Raw genomic sequence first — 16,302 nt, 5'->3', positions numbered from 1 at the left:
AAATGATACCAAATGTTGGAGAGGATGTGGGGAAAGGGGAACACTCATCCACTGCTGGCGGGGCTGCAAACTTGTTCAATCCCTATGGAAAGCAGTGTGGAGAACTCTTAAAAAACTACAAATGAACCTACCGTTTGATCCAGTTATACAACTCCTTGGCATGTACCCAAAGAACTCTTCCTACTGCAGCGACACTTATACATCCATGTTTGTAGCTGCTCTTTTCACAATAGCTAAGAGATGGATAAGTACAATTAATGGGCTGCAGTTTTGTAAGAGATTAGAAGGAAAAGTTGAAGTGCCCTATTACAGGCTATTTATACTATGAAACCACCTGTAGAGTATTGATTAAAAGACCTAAATTGGGGCTGGAGAGGTGGCTCAGTGGTTAAGAACACTGGTTGATCTTGCAGTAGACCCTGGTTCATATCCCAGCACACACATGGCAGCTAACAACTGTCCGCAACTCCAGTCCCAGGGGATCTGCCAGCCTCTTCTGACCTCCACAGGCATTGCATGACACGGGTGCACTTACCTACACGCAGGAAATAGACGCATACACATAAAATAAAAATAATAAATAATTTTTTAAAAAGACCTGAATTATATACATGCATAATGTAAACTCCAGGCCAACAACTACAATTTTTTTCTATAAGTCTAATGGGCATGCTAACAAACAAGAAAAAAATGAGGTTATGTAAAATGTTCAAGACTAGAGATTACAGAAATTGAGTAGAGAAAAAATAAATGAAGGCAGCAAATACAAAGCATTTAAAATACAGCAAAGATTAATGTAACTATACTAATAAACTTTAAAATATAAATGGTTTTAGTACACCAACATAAGACAGAGATTGTCATCATGGATAATAAAATGAAACCCAACTATGTGCTACTTACAAGGAATTCATTTTAAATACAAAGACAAAAGTTGACTTAAAATAAACAGTTGTGGTGGCATATACTGGTAGGATATACTGAAGAGGCAGAGGCAGGAGGGTCATGCGTTTGAGGCCAGCCTGGGCTACACATTGCCTGACAGAGTGGCACATGCCTTTAATCCCAATACTCGTGAGGCAGAGACAGCTGGGTCTCTGTGAGTTCAAAGCCAGCCTGGTCTACATAGTGAGTTCCAGGCCAGCTGGGGCTACAAGGAGACCCTATTTAAAAATACCAAAAAAAACAAAACAAAACAAAAAACAAAAACTTATAGAGCTGAAAGGAGAAAAGGATGAATCCACAATTATCATCCCTATGTCAGTAACTGACAGATCCAACAGGCAGAACATCAGTAACACATAATTGGTCTGAACAGCGCCATAAGTCAATAGTATCTAATTCGCATTTGTACCCACAACAGAATACACATTCTTGTCAAGAGCACATGGAACATTCACTAACAGGCCAAAAATCATCAGTTTTTCATTAGCATTACAAATATTTGAGAGAAACCATTTAAAAGGAGGAAGAGTTTATTTTGGCTCATAGTTTCAGATGTTACATACCAAGATCACCTTGCTCAACTATTTTTAGGCCCATGGCAGGGCAGACACATCATAGAGGAAAGTCACAGAAAGGGAAAACTGCCTACCTTATGGAAGCCAGATAAAACAGAGGAAGGGGGCACAGACAAGACATGCTCTTCAAAGCCATAACACCAGTGACCTACTCTTCAAGCAGGCCCACCTGCCACAGTTTTACCATATCCCAAGAGTTGACTCAAAATCTGAATCCATCAAGATCGAGTAGATCTGAACACTAATGACTCCATCACTTCTGAGAATACCTTCATAGATACATCCAAATATCTAATATCCTTGATGTTTCAACCCAATGAAGTTGTCAATCAATATTAACCATTTCAATATTGTAACATTTAAAACAATATAAATCATACAAAGTATGCTCTTAGATCAAGTCAAATCAAATGAAAAAATCAGTAACAAAGGTAACTTGGAAATCTCAAAACAATTAGAAATTAAAGACTAAACAATATACTTCTTAAACCATAATCTTTCCCTGATTGACAAGAGGCTCAATCTTCTAGGCCCCCATAGAATTTTGCTTTTTTGCTGATGTTCTCTCTTAAATCTCAATCCTCTTGATGAAAATAAGAGTATGGTGCTCAGCTTCCTATAGTAGGATGTATGTCCTATCCCAGGTTCTCCCAATAGCATGAAAAGCACTTATCTGCTTAGCATTACTTTAAGGTATAGAGAAAGATAGATCTCAAATGTCCTTCCTGTGGTCTCTGAAATCCATACCTGTATAACCAGTTGATGTTATAACACTGTGCTTATGCTCACTGGATTTAACACTTCTCAAACATGAATTGTGTTTCTCTGATCCATCACCTACTAGCTGTGTGGCCCTGAACCAGTGATTATCTTTGTGAGCCTCAGTGTCATTACCTGGAAATGGGGATAATAATAGTGTGTTCTTCATTGCGTTTGTGTAAGGATTAAATGAGCTGGTGCAGCTAAGTATTTAGCAATATCTGGAACCTAATGCTAGAATCTCCTCACCATATTCCCTGAATTTCCTGTATTCCTAGCACTATTGTCAGTACTGTCATGGGAAAGAAAGATAGGAAGAGGAAGCATTCTAAGCCTTGCTGCCAAAGGGCTTGATATGTGATTGGAGAGTGGAAAACCTAAGACTATTAGTGAAAAATCTGTGAAAGGGAATATTGGAATAGATGAGAAGAATGAAAATTAACAGCTCAAGAAAGTGTTTTCAGGGCTGGAGAGATGGCTCAGCAGATAAGAACGCTGGCTGCTGTTGCATAGGATCCGGGTTCAATTCCCAGCACCCACGTGGCAGCTAACAACCATCCATTACTCCAGTCCAGGGGATCTGACACCCTCTACTGACCTCCACAGGCATTATATGACACAGGTACACTTACACACACCAGGCAATACACTCATATACATGAAATAAAAATAATAAATAAATGAAACTTTTAAAGTGCTTTCCAGAGAAGTGGCAACTGAAAGAAGAGTGAAGAAATTAAATAAAGAAAGGAGAGATGGTGTGCTCTCTAAAAGGCACAAGAGCAAAATTATGGAAGTGATATGGAATCTGGATCATCCTGAACATTATGAAAAGATAAGTCTGAAAGAAATAGAGGGAGAGTGAGGGTGAAAAGCAAATTGGAAATAAACTAAAGCATGCCAAGTCACTAAGAGTAAAAAAAAGGACCTGGGATGACAAGATCCTCAGACTACAGGGCACAGAAATCACTGAATCCAGGATCACAGGGTCAGGAAGCATAAAAACATAAATTCTAGAGTTCTAGAAAGCATAGATGGAAATCTTTAGAGTGATGCCACCCAACAGATCTTTCTTTTTTATGTTTTCTGTTGGTTTATTTGTTTTGTTTCTTTCTTCTTTTTTTTTGAGACAGGGCTAGCTTAGAACTCACAATCCTCTGGCCTCAGCCTCCTGAGTGCTGTTTTAAAGGAATGCACCACCATACCTGGCTCCATTAGAACTTTCTTGATGATCTCAGATTCTTTACTACCTAATACTATAATAACCATTGTCCACATGTAGTCATTGAACATTTGAAATGTGGCTTTTGAAAGTTGAGTTTAAATTTTTCTCTTATTTTAACTAACTTACATTTCAACTTAAATAAGTTATATCTGGCTAGTAACTATCATATTGGACAGCGAAGTTCTAAGCCTACCATGAAGTCTGTCAAGCATTTTGACCTGATGCCCTAGGCTCACAGAACACTGAGGTCAAATATGGTGAAAACCATAAAGCACTTAGACATCAGAGTTTTGTATAAAAAGAGTCTTTAAGGTTCATAGATCTCAAATCTTGTTTCATCTCCTCTTCACCCATATCCTATAGACTAAAAAAGCTATGAACATGAACCTCAGTGACCTGCAAACCAATGACTACTTCAACATCATTGCCTTTTCTGACACAGTAAGCATCTGGAAAGCTGGAGCCTCAATCCAGGCCACTGCCCAGAATATCCACAGTGCTAAGGACTACTTGGAGCACATGGAAACTGATGATTGTAAGTGTTAGACCTATCTACCCAATGGGCAGGCTGTGGTGATACAGGAAATTCCTGAAAATTTATCTTCATTCTGTCATGCCTCTCACTGCCTGCAACATCACTCATACAGTTGCATAAATAAACACACTCTTTCATCCTCTGGGTTCCCCTCCTATGTCTCTCTCCTATTAGAAAGAGCATAGTTGATACTCCATGTGTCTTAAGGTGTCGGGTTCCGACATACGGGGAGGGAAAAAGGGGATCCTCGGAGCCAGCCGATAATCCATTTTCCCCAGGGGCTGAGCGGGATGGTGAGCGCACGGCTCGAAAGAAGCACACAGAGCCAGGTGCCGAGTCAGAGCAGGAACACACTTTATTGTAGCAGGAGCTGATATTTAAAGACAGAAACCACAGGCGGGAAATTGCGCTCATGATTGACAGGCACCTTCTGTGTAATTGACCTATTGGTCGAGGGGGTCACACCCACCGCGGGCCAGGAATGAGGAAGGGCCTGACAGAGCCAATCCTGTACAGGTGATCGGCCTTTTCGTCCCTCCCCTCCAACCTCCGCCAGTCGCCATCTTGACGAGTGATTGAAAGTGACCAGACAGGCGGGCTGACTCTAGGTCAGGCTGCGGAGGTTTCTCGGAACTCATAGACCCAAGGTGCCGCTGTATCAGGCAGCCCCAACATCTCCCCCTTTATATATTATATCAGCCATGTTTTCTATCTTAGGTTGTCTCCATCTGGAGATCTTACCCATCATTGAGTAACATGGGGCTCAGCTGAAAGACTGGGTCTCAAGTCCTGTCTTAGGTTGTCCCTCCTCAGGTTTTGAAATTGCCCATCCTCGGGTAACCATGATAGTCTTTCATGGCCCCTGTCTTAGGTTCATCAGCCTGGGAGGGATCTTACCCATCATTAGACTCGAGACTCTCAAGGGGCAGGGCCTCTTGACAGAGTTCCTGGAGGGAAGGTTCATATGGCTCATTGGCATTGGATGGGTTCCTGGAGGGGAGGCTCATGAGGTTCATTAGGGGAACAGGCCAATCTTTGATAATGTATCTCAACTTGGTTGACATGAAACGCCTCAATTCTTTCCCTGGTGAATGAGGACAATTTGTTAAGGACACATGGGCCTAGGGTTAGGAAGGTCATTAATGTTAAAAGTGGTCCCATCAATGGGAGAAGCCAGGCCCCCAGGGTGGGCCCTAACCCAGATAGCATTTCTTGGTTTTTGAGCTGGTCTCTTAATTCCTTTTGGAGATCCTTAAGAGATTTGACATTGGTTTCTACCAGATTAGACTCATTTACATAGAAACAACACTCCTCCCCCAGCAAGACGCAGGTGCCCCCTTGTTCAGCTGTTAATAAGTCCAGCGCCCTCTGATTTTGGAGTACCACCCCCACCAGTGAGTTCATCTGTCTCTGAAGTGACTCGAGGCTGGAGGCTGTAGAGGCCATCACCCTCTCCAGCTTATCTGCAAAGTCTGCTGCCAGGTGGGAGGTCTGGACCATAGATGTGACCGAGGTTCCTCCTGCTGCTGTGGAGAAAGCCAGACCCAATCCCACAAGTAGAGGGACAAAAACGGCTCTTTGGGGGTGAGGTGTCACCAGTGCTGCAGCCTTGTATTTTTCATAAAGATAAACTTGGGGAGTGACCGTGACCAGAAGGCAGATAGAGGCAGATGTTTGGTTTGAACATTGGGTTAGTCTTCCATCACACCAGAGGAGACTGGGTGGAGGGGCACAGGTTGCTTTAGAAAGAGTGACATTGTTTACACATTTTTTTAAGGTCTATCTTGGGGGGGTCGGATTAGCCTGGATAGGGCTGATGAGACAGCAGGGAAACGTCTCCATCTGTTGGAATAGGGGAACGTTTTCAAGGGGGGCCCTGATGGAGGCTGGTACAGGAGTGGGGCCGAGACTTGTGTTAATAGGGACAGCTGCCAGCAAGGAGCGAGTGGGGGAAGCACAAAAGAAGCAATCTGAAGCATTAGGGTGTGTGGTGAGGGGCAGGAGGTCAACTACATATTGGATGTATTGAGGCCAGGTAATAACCTCCCTGAGTTTTTTATCTGTTTCTTTTTCCTGGGATAGGATGTCATGATCTACTATAACCCCTCTGTCGGGGAGTGTCAGGGCCTGGGCTATTAGCCAGGTGTCAGAAGGGGTGCTGGGGCAGCTGAGGCCACTGTGATAATATTTACCCTGTACTCCCGAGCGCCACCTCTCGTTCCAGGGGTCAGGCACAACAAACTGGGGTTTTTGATGACTCCAAGCTTTTAAGAAGAGATGAGTTCCCGAAGTGTCCGGGACCCAACCCTCTTTCATCTTGCATCCCCAGGTACGGCACCCTCCATATATATTGGCCTCCGCTAAGCAACTTGTGTTGGTGTTTCTATAGGGGAAACACATATAATCTGCAGGGTGATATTGAAGATTAGGCAATTCAATAATTACCGCCGATTGGCACCCTTTAAGGGGGCAATCTCCTGTCCCCAGGACTTTTCCCTCCTTATTTTTAATGCTGAATCTCCAGAACATGATGCTACTTCTGTCTCCCTCTACTTCAGGGATGGATAGCCAGAGGGATAGGCTCCAATACACCATCTTGGTCAGGATCAGGAACATTTTTTCACCTGTAACGAAAGAATAGAGTCTCCCTCAGGGGTTTTGTATTCCTGGGGAAAAGGATTATTTATGTTTTTTGTGGATTAGTTTCTTTTGGCCTCACTGGTTTGAGGAATGTATTTGATATCTCTCGCCGGGACCCATAAGGGCTTCTTTTCATCATGAGGGAATACACACCCAAACCCTCTTCCCACTGTAAGAAGTGGGTCTGGTCCTCTCCATGCTCCAGTGAGTGGGTCTATCCATCTGACCATTTTGTACTCCTGGGGAAAAGGATTATTTATGTTTTTTGTGGATTAGTTTCTTTTGGCCTCACTGGTTTGAGGAATGTATTTGATATCTCTCGCCGGGACCCATAAGGGCTTCTTTTCATCATGAGGGAATACACATCCAAACTCTCTTCCCACTGTAAGAAGTGGGTCTGGTCCTCTCCATGCTCCAGTGAGTGCGTCTCTCCATCTGACCAAAATGGAACTGTAGCTGGTAGATGAGGACCAATGTTTTTGGAAGGGAGACAAATATTTGTCTTCTTTGGAAAAATTTAGGATATTTAAGGTAAATAAGGCCTTTTTTAGTTGATCATGGGGGGGCAGGGACTCCCCTTTTTGTTTTTGTAATTGACGTTTTAAAGTTTGGTTGGCTCTCTCCACAATGGCTTGCCCCTGAGGATTGTAGGGGATGCCTGTGGAGTGTTGGATTTTTCATGTTTGGAGGAATTTAGTAAATGGCTTGCTTGTGAAGCAGGGGCCATTGTCTGTCTTGATTTGATTGGGTAACCCAAGGGTGGCAAAGCACTATAATATATGACTAATTGCATGTCTGGATTTTTCTCCAGCATGGGCAGTTGCCAGGAGTGTGAAAAAGAACTGACAGACAGGAAGACATACTTTAATTTTCCAAAGGGGGCATAATGTGTGATATCGGTTTGTCACAAATGGTTGGGTCGGAGGCCTCGGGGGTTGACTCCCGTATTTTGGAGTGGGGGAACCTGAAGGAAGGGCTGACAGGATTGGCATGTGCAGACGATTTTTTTTAAGTCTTTAATTGGCACTTGAGGAAATTTTTGTCTAAGTCCTCTCCAGTTAACATGTGTTAATTGGTGAAATCGGGTAGCCTCAGAGGTTGTGTAGCCCTGGCAAGAAGAGGCCAGTTGGTCGGCTATCTTATTTCCCTCTGAGAGAAATCCTGGCATATTTTGATGGCCTCTAAGATGTTGGAGGTATATTGGATTTAATCTGAGTTTAAGTAGAGTCTGGGCCTGAATCATCAGAGGGGATATAGGGTTGGAGTCTAAGAGGAGATATGGGGTTGGAGTTTAATCTAATATGAGCCTCCACTAGGTGGGGCGGTAAATTAATCACATATAGGCTGTCTGAAATTAGATTGAAAGGCCCAGATATGGAGTCCAACGCCATGACAACAGCAAAGAGCTCTTTAAATTGTGGCGATCCCTCAACCTGGCGGGAGACTGATTTAATGGGTACAGGAGTTTGTCCCTGTTTTAGGGGGGATAGATGACCAGAGAGACTCCCAGACGCCCTCCATCAGTGAACACAGTTAAGAATTTAGGATTGGGTTGAGAAAAAAAGAGTCTAGGGGGGTCTAGGGGGCTCCCATTCCAACCTCAAGAAGGAGCTCATCCACTTGTAAGGGCCATAGTGGCAGTCAATTTTGCCAAAAAATCCCTCCAGAGCCAGTGCCATTCTCTCATTGTTTCTATGAAGCCACGTAAAATCTGTCAATCTATAGGGGGTAATAATGGTATGAGGCTCAATGCCAAACAATTGGACTGCTGTGTCCCTACCCTTGATAATGCAATCAGCAATTTGGTTGACCATGGAATAAACTCGAGGCGTTCCACCCACGGATAAGTGGATCCATTGTAATGGCTCGCCCTCTTGTGCCAAGAGAGCAGTGCGTAGTGTGCTTCCAATGAAGAGACAAAGATATATGGGGGCATTAGGATCAAATCTCTTTAGGGTGGCATCATTTATGGATTGTTGGATTTTAGCCAGAATTTGTAGGCACTGGGGTGGTAACTTCATCCTGGAGGTTAAGTCAAGGCCTCTCAAGAGGTCAAATAAGGGAATTAATTCCTCAGCAGATATAGAGATCCAGGGTCTAAGCCAATTGATCTCTCCGAGTAGTTTTTGAAGCTGAGGAAGGTTGAAGGTGTCCTGAGAGGCGAGCTGTGGCTTATTGGGTGACATGGCATCGAGTGAGAGAGAAGCCCCCAATATTTTTAGTGGTGGGACAGTCTGAATCTTGTCCGGGGCCACGTTGAAGTTATGGTCTTGTAAGAGGGCTATACACTTGGAAATTAGACCATGAAGGTCATTTGGATCCAGGCTCCCCAAAATTATATCATCCATATAAATGTAAAATAGAACATCTGGCCTCTTCATCATAGGGGCAAAGATATGGCTCAAATAATACTGGCAGATGGCAGGGCTGTTAGCCATTCCCTGCGGTAAAACGGACCATTCAAACCTTAGGTCTGGCCCTCTGAAATTTAATGAGGGCACTGAGAAGGCAAATTTTTCTGTATCTTTTGGATGTAGAGTTATTGAGAAGAAACAGTCTTTAAAATCTATGGTAGCCAAAGTGAAAGAAACAGGGATTGTGGGGATCCAGGGCATCCCTCTCTGGGGGGTGCCCATAGGGGCCATTCTCTTGTTGATTTCCCTTAAGTCCTGGAGGAGCCTCCAGGTCCCATTACTCTTTTTTATGACAAAGACAGGGGAATTCCAGGGGCTGGTGGAGGGCTTAATGTATCCAAGATCTATTTGACCCTGAACCAACTGATAGAGCTGCTGTAGTTTATTAGAGGGTAGAGGCCACTGCTCAACTCACATAGGGTCTCTCAAGATCCATGTAATCAGGAATGGCGGGGGTGGAGCAGTGGCCTTTAGGATTGGGGGTGCACCCCGGGGTGCCTGTTTCTAAGATGTTCAAAGTAGGGGTCATCCCTATAATTAGAGTGAGCGGCCCCCTCATCCCCAAATTGTTGTTGGAACTCCTCATGGTCGAGGAGGTCGTTGTAGAAGGCCTTATGATCTGTAGTGATGAAGGCCTCAGCCTCCCCCAGAATATCCTGTCCTAAGAGGTTAGCCGTTAGCCCTGAGACAACCAACGGGATGATTTCCCCATGGCATCCATTAGGATCCTCCCAAGGTAGCCAAGTGGCTGTCTCCCAAGAAGTGGATTGGCACCCCACCCCAAGGAGGGGGGGCCAGGGACCAACTTCCAAGAGGGGGGAACCTCTTCCTTTCTAATCACAGTACGATCCGCCCCAGTATCAATGAGAGATTTGAAGGCTTTATTTCCAATGGTTAGAGTCATTTTGGGCCTCAGCCCAGGGATGAGAGGAACTGTCCAATGGGCCTGTACGCTTTTCCTCCCCTTATTTAACAGGGCTGGGGGGGCGCCCCTCGAGGAGTTTAAAGGCTCTCCTCGTATGTTATACTTTGATCTGCAATCTTTGGCCCAATGAAATCCCTTTTTACACTTAGGACACGGGGTACGGGGGGCATCCTGGGCTGGTTTGGGGCTGTCTCTGGGACACAGGTTAGGGCATTGTCGGCGGAAATGCCCCGTCTGGCCGCAATTGAAGCAGCATCCCTTCCCCTGTGGGTTAATGGACTCCTCCTTGGGGAAGGCATCCTTGAGTGCCTGTGTGAGGGCCTGTGTTTGGGCTTGAAGGATGGCTGACATGGCCTGGGTCTGTCCTACCTTTGTCCCCACATCTTTGGAGGCCACTATCCACCGGCTGATGGAACATTCCCTAAGCCCAGCACACGCCATACAGTGGTTGGCATCCATGCCGTCCCATATGAGCATCTTTGCAAATTGATCTCGCAATGGCCCCGGGGGGAACTTTCTCTTAAGGCTTTTTTCAACTCTATCCACGAACTCATGAAGGGGTTCCCCCACCTTCTGGTATATCCCACAGATGGCAGGTTCAGTGGGACCAGAGTCTAGCTTCCGCCATGCCAACAGGCCTAGGGCTCTGACCTGATCGGGATATGGGGGGGGGGGAATGGTGGCCTGTTGGGCCCTAGTAGCATAAGCATCAGTACTTCCTGTTAACATACTGAAGGTAATAGGTATTGGAGAATTAGCGGCCAGGTTAGTCTCTGCCTGTTGACGGCACTCCTCTTTATATAGAGCTGACCATTTGATAAAGAGGGGACTAGGGAGGACAGCCCTAGCAAGATCCGTCCAATCCCAGGTGGTGCATGGCTGGTAGACCAAACCTTGCAACAGGGTTTCTACCCAGGGGGATCCGGGGCCATCTTCGGCGACAGCCTTCTTCAACTCCTTAAGGTCGGAGGCCTCCCATGGATACCAGCCATCTGGGCGTTGCCCCCCCCCCCCGGGTTGACATTGATGGGATATAATTGAGGTTCCCTAAGCTGATATTTTTCCTCATTGTTATAATCAGGCGGTGATGTGCCCCCCAGGGGGGAATTTTGATTGTCCCCCATCTCCCCTTTAACGGGGGGTTTAGAGGGCCAGGGGGCTGCCTCAAAGGGATCTAGGGAGGGATAAAGATTCCCCCTAGGAGCTGGCAGGCTCTCCTTTCTTTGTAAGGCCTCCAGCGAATCTTTTTCCTTTTGTATGGTTTCCTTATTAGGGCGGGGGGGGGGTAGCTAACTGGGGAGGTTCAGAGCAGCTCCCTCTCCTATCGGGGAGAGGGGGTCGAGAGAGAAAATAGTCTTTAAGGGCTGAGATCGTAGGGAAAGCCCCCAGGGGTGGGATCTTACCCTTCTCTACCTGGGACCTCTTAACGAGGTTTTCCACTCTGTCCCAGGTCTTCCAGTCAAAGAGATTACTAGCGGCAACGCAAGGTGCCATCTCATTAATGTAATCCCAGGCCTGGGTCGCTTGCTGGTCTGACAGACTGAGACCGCGACTCTTAAGCAGCAGCCTTAATGCCTCAAGAGAAGAATCTAACTTGGAATTGGCCTTCCCCATATCTTATGGGGGTGACTCACCCGCAGACCAATTGGCCCGTCAGCAGAGAATTAGTGAAGGATCACGTCGGGGTCACCAAATGTCGGGTTCCTACATACGGGGAGGGAAAAAGGGGATCCTCGGAGCCAGCCAATAATCCGTTTTCACGTTTTCCCCCGGGGCTGAGCGGGATGGTGAGCACGTGGCTCGAAAGAAGCACATAGAGCCGGGTGCCGAGTCAGAGCAGGAACACACTTTATTGTAGTGGGAGCTGATATTTAAAGGCAGAAACCATAGGCGGGAAATTGAGCTCATGATTGACAGGCACCTTCTGTGTAATTGACCTATTGGTCGAGGGGTCACACCCACCGCGGGCCAGGAATGAGGAAGGGCCCGACAGAGCCAATCCTGTACAGGTGATCGGCCTTTTCGTCCCTCCCCTCCAACCTCTGCCAGTCGCCATCTTGGCAAGTGATCAAAAGTGACCAGACAGGTGGGCCCACTCTAGGTCAGGCTGCGGAAGTGTCTCGGAACTCATAGGCCCAAGGTGCCGCTGTATCAGGCAGTCCCAACATTAGGGCATATTTCTCTTTTGACCTCAGTTTCCTCTTCCTTAAAGCAAACACTCACAAAAATTTGCTAACACTTTTAAAAAATATTTTTAAAATTATTTTTATTTTATGTGTATGAGTGTATTATCTGCATGTATATGAGTGCGCCCATGTCGTGCAATGCCATGGAGGTCAGAAGAGGGCTTCAGATTCCCCTGGAACTGGAGTTAAAGGATGGTTAGTAGCCACCATGTGGATGCTGGGAATCAAACCTGGGTCCTCTGCAAGAGCAGTCAGTGCTCTTAACCGCTGAATCATATCTCCAGCCCTGCTAAGACTTTTTAAATCAATAATCTAGATTTTATTTCCAAACATTTGAGCAAGCTGCTGCCCTGGTTCTGACTTTTGTTAAATCTTGCCTCCAATAATTACAGAAGGCTCCCCCAACTACCACCACCATCATCTAAGCCCTCTTTTCTTTATTCCTGTAGCAATAAAGTAGCAGTACTGTCTTAGGGTGGCTGCCATATGACAAGAGAATGAGACATCCCCCACCCTAAAAAACAAGCAAAGGACAATCTGAGAGAGGGATAAAAACAAAGGGAGTGTGGGTCCCGCTCTCAGATCTCATGGAGTCAGGGTGAGAGTGAAGGAGTTGGGAGGGGTAAGCAGCAGGAATAGTGTGAGAAAACATGAAGTGTGACTGAGCCTGGGAAGTTGGTGCAGTACTAATGCCTGCAGTCGGGGTTGGAAATGGCCTGAGAAGGTGGTCTCACAGTCTTCTCCCCAATTAGGGACTGATATGAATGCAGCTCTACTGGCAGCTGCCTCAGTCCTGAACCACAGCAACCAGGAGCTTAGAAAGGGACCCAGCATGTGGTAGATTCCTCTTATCATGTTCCTGACAGATGGGGAGCCCACAGCTGGTGTGACAGCTCCCAGTGTGATCCTTTCCAACATCCATCAGGCCCTGAGCTGCAGGGTATCACTTTTCAGCTTGGCCTTTGGGATGATGCTGACTTCTCACTACTGTGCTGCTTGTCCCTAGAGAACCAGGGAGCAGCTCGACACATATATTAGGACACAGATGCAGCACTGCAGCTACAGGGCCTCTATGAGGAGATTCCCATGCCTCTGCTGGCAGATGTGCATCTGGACTACCTGGGTGGCTTGGTTGGGGCCTCCCCTTGGGCCCTTTTCCCTAATTATTTTTGTGGCTCAGAGCTAGTAGTGGCCAGCCATGTGCAGCCAGGTGAATAAGAACTGGGCATCTACCTGGCAGCCCGTGGCCCCAAGGGTCAGCTTCCTGTGGCCTGCGATACTGAGAAAGCCACCAATAGCAGTCAGAAAGACTTTGGTTGCCCAGGGGAGCCTGCCCTCGATGTGGCCCACTTTATCCACCACCTATGGGCCTATGTTACTATTGGAAAGTCCATGACACTACCACTTGCCATCTTCTGGCTGCCAAAGTCCTCAGCCTATCCCTTGAATACAATTTTGTCACACCTCTGACCTCACTGGTCATGGTGCACCATGAGAAGTCCAACGAGGAAGCCATGAGACAGCCATCCACCACAGCTGGAACAGACACCATCACACCCTCATCCAACAGCAACCATGACCTAGGAGCAGGCACAGCACAACCAGCCTTGGTCCCCAAGGTATCTCCCAAATCAAAGCCTGTGAATCCAACTTCAACTACTACTCTTGCTACAAAGAAAGTGCCCAGTTCCAAAGAGCTACAGCCACTGGGTCAGTGCCCTAGTAGCCTATCAACTTCAGTACAACCAAACTCCAAACTCTAGTACCACATGATTCCAGCACCTTGGCACCACCAACTTTCAAGATAAAACCTCTTGCCATTATGCCTTCAAGTCCTAATGTCCTGTTGCCTCTGAAGCCCAGCACACCATTATACCATAATCCTGGTATTGCATCACCCATTAATTCTAAGACACATGTCTGTTTCTGAATCCTGTCAGCCCAGCCCACCCCAGTGTTGGCACTATGAAACACTTTATTTGACAACATTTCAAACCTTGTGCTCCATCACAACCCAAGCCAGAAGCTGCATCATACTCTTAACCTAGGGAACCTATATCACAGACACCCAAAAGCCTGACAAAACCAAAATCTGTCTCCATACTTCAAATACTCAAACACCCATTACACATCAAACCCAAGGTTTCCGTTCCTAAGAGCCCCCCAAATCTACCACACCCTAGACCTTGGATCATCCTGCTCAAGCCTACTAAAATCTCTTCATCTCTTAGACCTAGCGTCCCATCTCATCCAACTTCTATGAATTTATCACTTTTTAAGCTTAGAACCACAAGTCCCTATATCCTCCAAACCCTTCTACCCCCTAGAACCACCAGACCCAGGCCACTACTTAGTCAGAGCCTCAGAACATTCCCAGATACACTCTCAAGTCCCACAGGTTCCAGCAGCACTGTGACCACTTCTGACCTTGGAGAACCTCTCCCTTCTCCTTTTACTCCCACTGTGCCATCTCTGCTGCCTGATGGAAGGCTCTGACATCAACAAGACCTGCTTCTAGGACCGAGGAGCACCAGGCAAGTTTGGGGACCATCTATGCTAGGGTTTCCAACAGTGGACCCACCCAACAGCTCTGGTCCTATACCAGAAGGAAACTTCCCAATCACCCTAATCTTGTCACCCTCCAGCATGCTCCCTGGGGCCATTGGTCTTTACCTTCTCCCAGAGGAGCTACAGCTGCTACCTGAATCAATGGTAGAGGTCAAGTTCATGGAGTCCTTGAACCCACCATCTTTCTATACCTTCCTCACTCATGACAAACACAGTGGGTGCCACTAGTAAGAGGTAAAGTTATAGTGGGGAGGTGTGAATGGAAAGAGTTGAAGCTGAAAGTCTTTGAGGCACATACAGATGCTAGCAGTAGTCTCAATGCTTCTTTGGTTGCTTTGGGACTTTGGACTGAACATTTCTGGACCTCAGTGCATAGGCACAGAATTAGAAGCCTTGACAGTTAAGACTGGGAAGGCTGAAGAGAAACAAACTGGCCAAACTAGCTTTGACATTTACCTTGTTGAACAAGAGAATTGTTGGTGATTCCCAAGCAGGAAAGGAATGCAGGAGATAAACTAGAGCCTGACTTGATAGGCCAGGTCTGCTTGATATTTCCATGCTCTATGAACAGTTCTGCTTTAAAAAAAAGCTATAAAGTTTTTGGAAGATGCTGGCAATTACTATTACATTTCACAAAGATTATGAAGTAATTTTTCCAGCTCTTCCGATGTACTAATACTTCACTACAAGCCATCTTTGTAATCTATCATTTACTTCCCACAGAAAACTACTGATATATGCACTTTACACATGGAGAAACTGAAGCACAGAGAAGTGAAAGCACTTTGTTTAATGTCCCACAGCTAGTCAGAGATTAGACTCCATACATTCTGTTTCACCCCTTCACTATTCTTCCGTTTTAAAAGAAGGAACAACGACCACCCACCACAGGCCTCTCTCCTTCCCGCAGGCCTCTCTCAGGGGTAAGTCGACCATGCCATCTGCACCTTGACTCCCCCACCCTCATTCACTCTCCCATCTCCCCCACCGGTCTCTCCTAGTTTAGGTCCTGTCCCATTCCTTGTCTTGGGGCCCCAAACACCTGGGGAGCCAATACTACTTCCTGATCCTTTTCATCCAGACCAACTAAGTGCCTTCTCTGGGCCCCAGGAGCACTGCTTCTGTGCCTGGCCCCGCCCTCACCTCCCTCTGCTTCCCTGAGCCTGCACCACCTGCCACCCTCTTTCTGGGACCCAGGGTCTGACCTTTCCTCTTCCTGATCCATTGCATCCAGACCAACACAGCTCCTCAGTGCAGTACCCAGGAGTCCTTGGGGCCTCTTCCCACCCCATCTGCCTTTGCATCTCTCAGTGGCACAGCCACCAGCTGCCCTACACCAGCATCTTTCCTGGGCCAGGCTCCCAGGCCAGTCCAACCCCCAAATTTCTGAGGCCAAAATCGTTCCTGGAGGGATTCGGACCTTAGTAGAAAGCCTGAAAATATCTGACCCTCATCTGAATTGGGCCTCTGTGGGAACTCCTGAAGACAAAAGCAATCCGGCCACTCCAATATAAAATCAAAAGAGAGAAC

General features: G+C 46.5%; 1 protein-coding gene across 1 annotated transcript in view; it reads left to right on the top strand.

Annotated features, from left to right (window-relative positions):
* Itih6 (inter-alpha-trypsin inhibitor heavy chain family member 6) overlaps positions 1–16,302 on the top strand; it is a 59,000-nt gene that overhangs the window by 29,478 nt on the left and 13,220 nt on the right. The window contains 7 exon segments of the mRNA XM_017799555.1: positions 3,868–4,039; positions 12,957–13,166; positions 13,169–13,591; positions 13,594–13,961; positions 13,964–14,126; positions 14,129–14,738; positions 14,850–14,986. Of these exon segments, the coding sequence (XP_017655044.1) occupies positions 3,868–4,039; positions 12,957–13,166; positions 13,169–13,591; positions 13,594–13,961; positions 13,964–14,126; positions 14,129–14,738; positions 14,850–14,986 (2,083 nt within the window).

This window comes from Nannospalax galili, unplaced genomic scaffold (assembly GCF_000622305.1).
Source record: "Nannospalax galili isolate Female #2095 unplaced genomic scaffold, S.galili_v1.0 scaffold1759, whole genome shotgun sequence".
Classification (NCBI taxonomy): Eukaryota; Metazoa; Chordata; class Mammalia; order Rodentia; family Spalacidae; genus Nannospalax; species Nannospalax galili.
The sequence above is the reverse complement of the archived record's forward strand: the minus strand, read 5'-3'. Positions and strand labels throughout refer to the sequence as shown.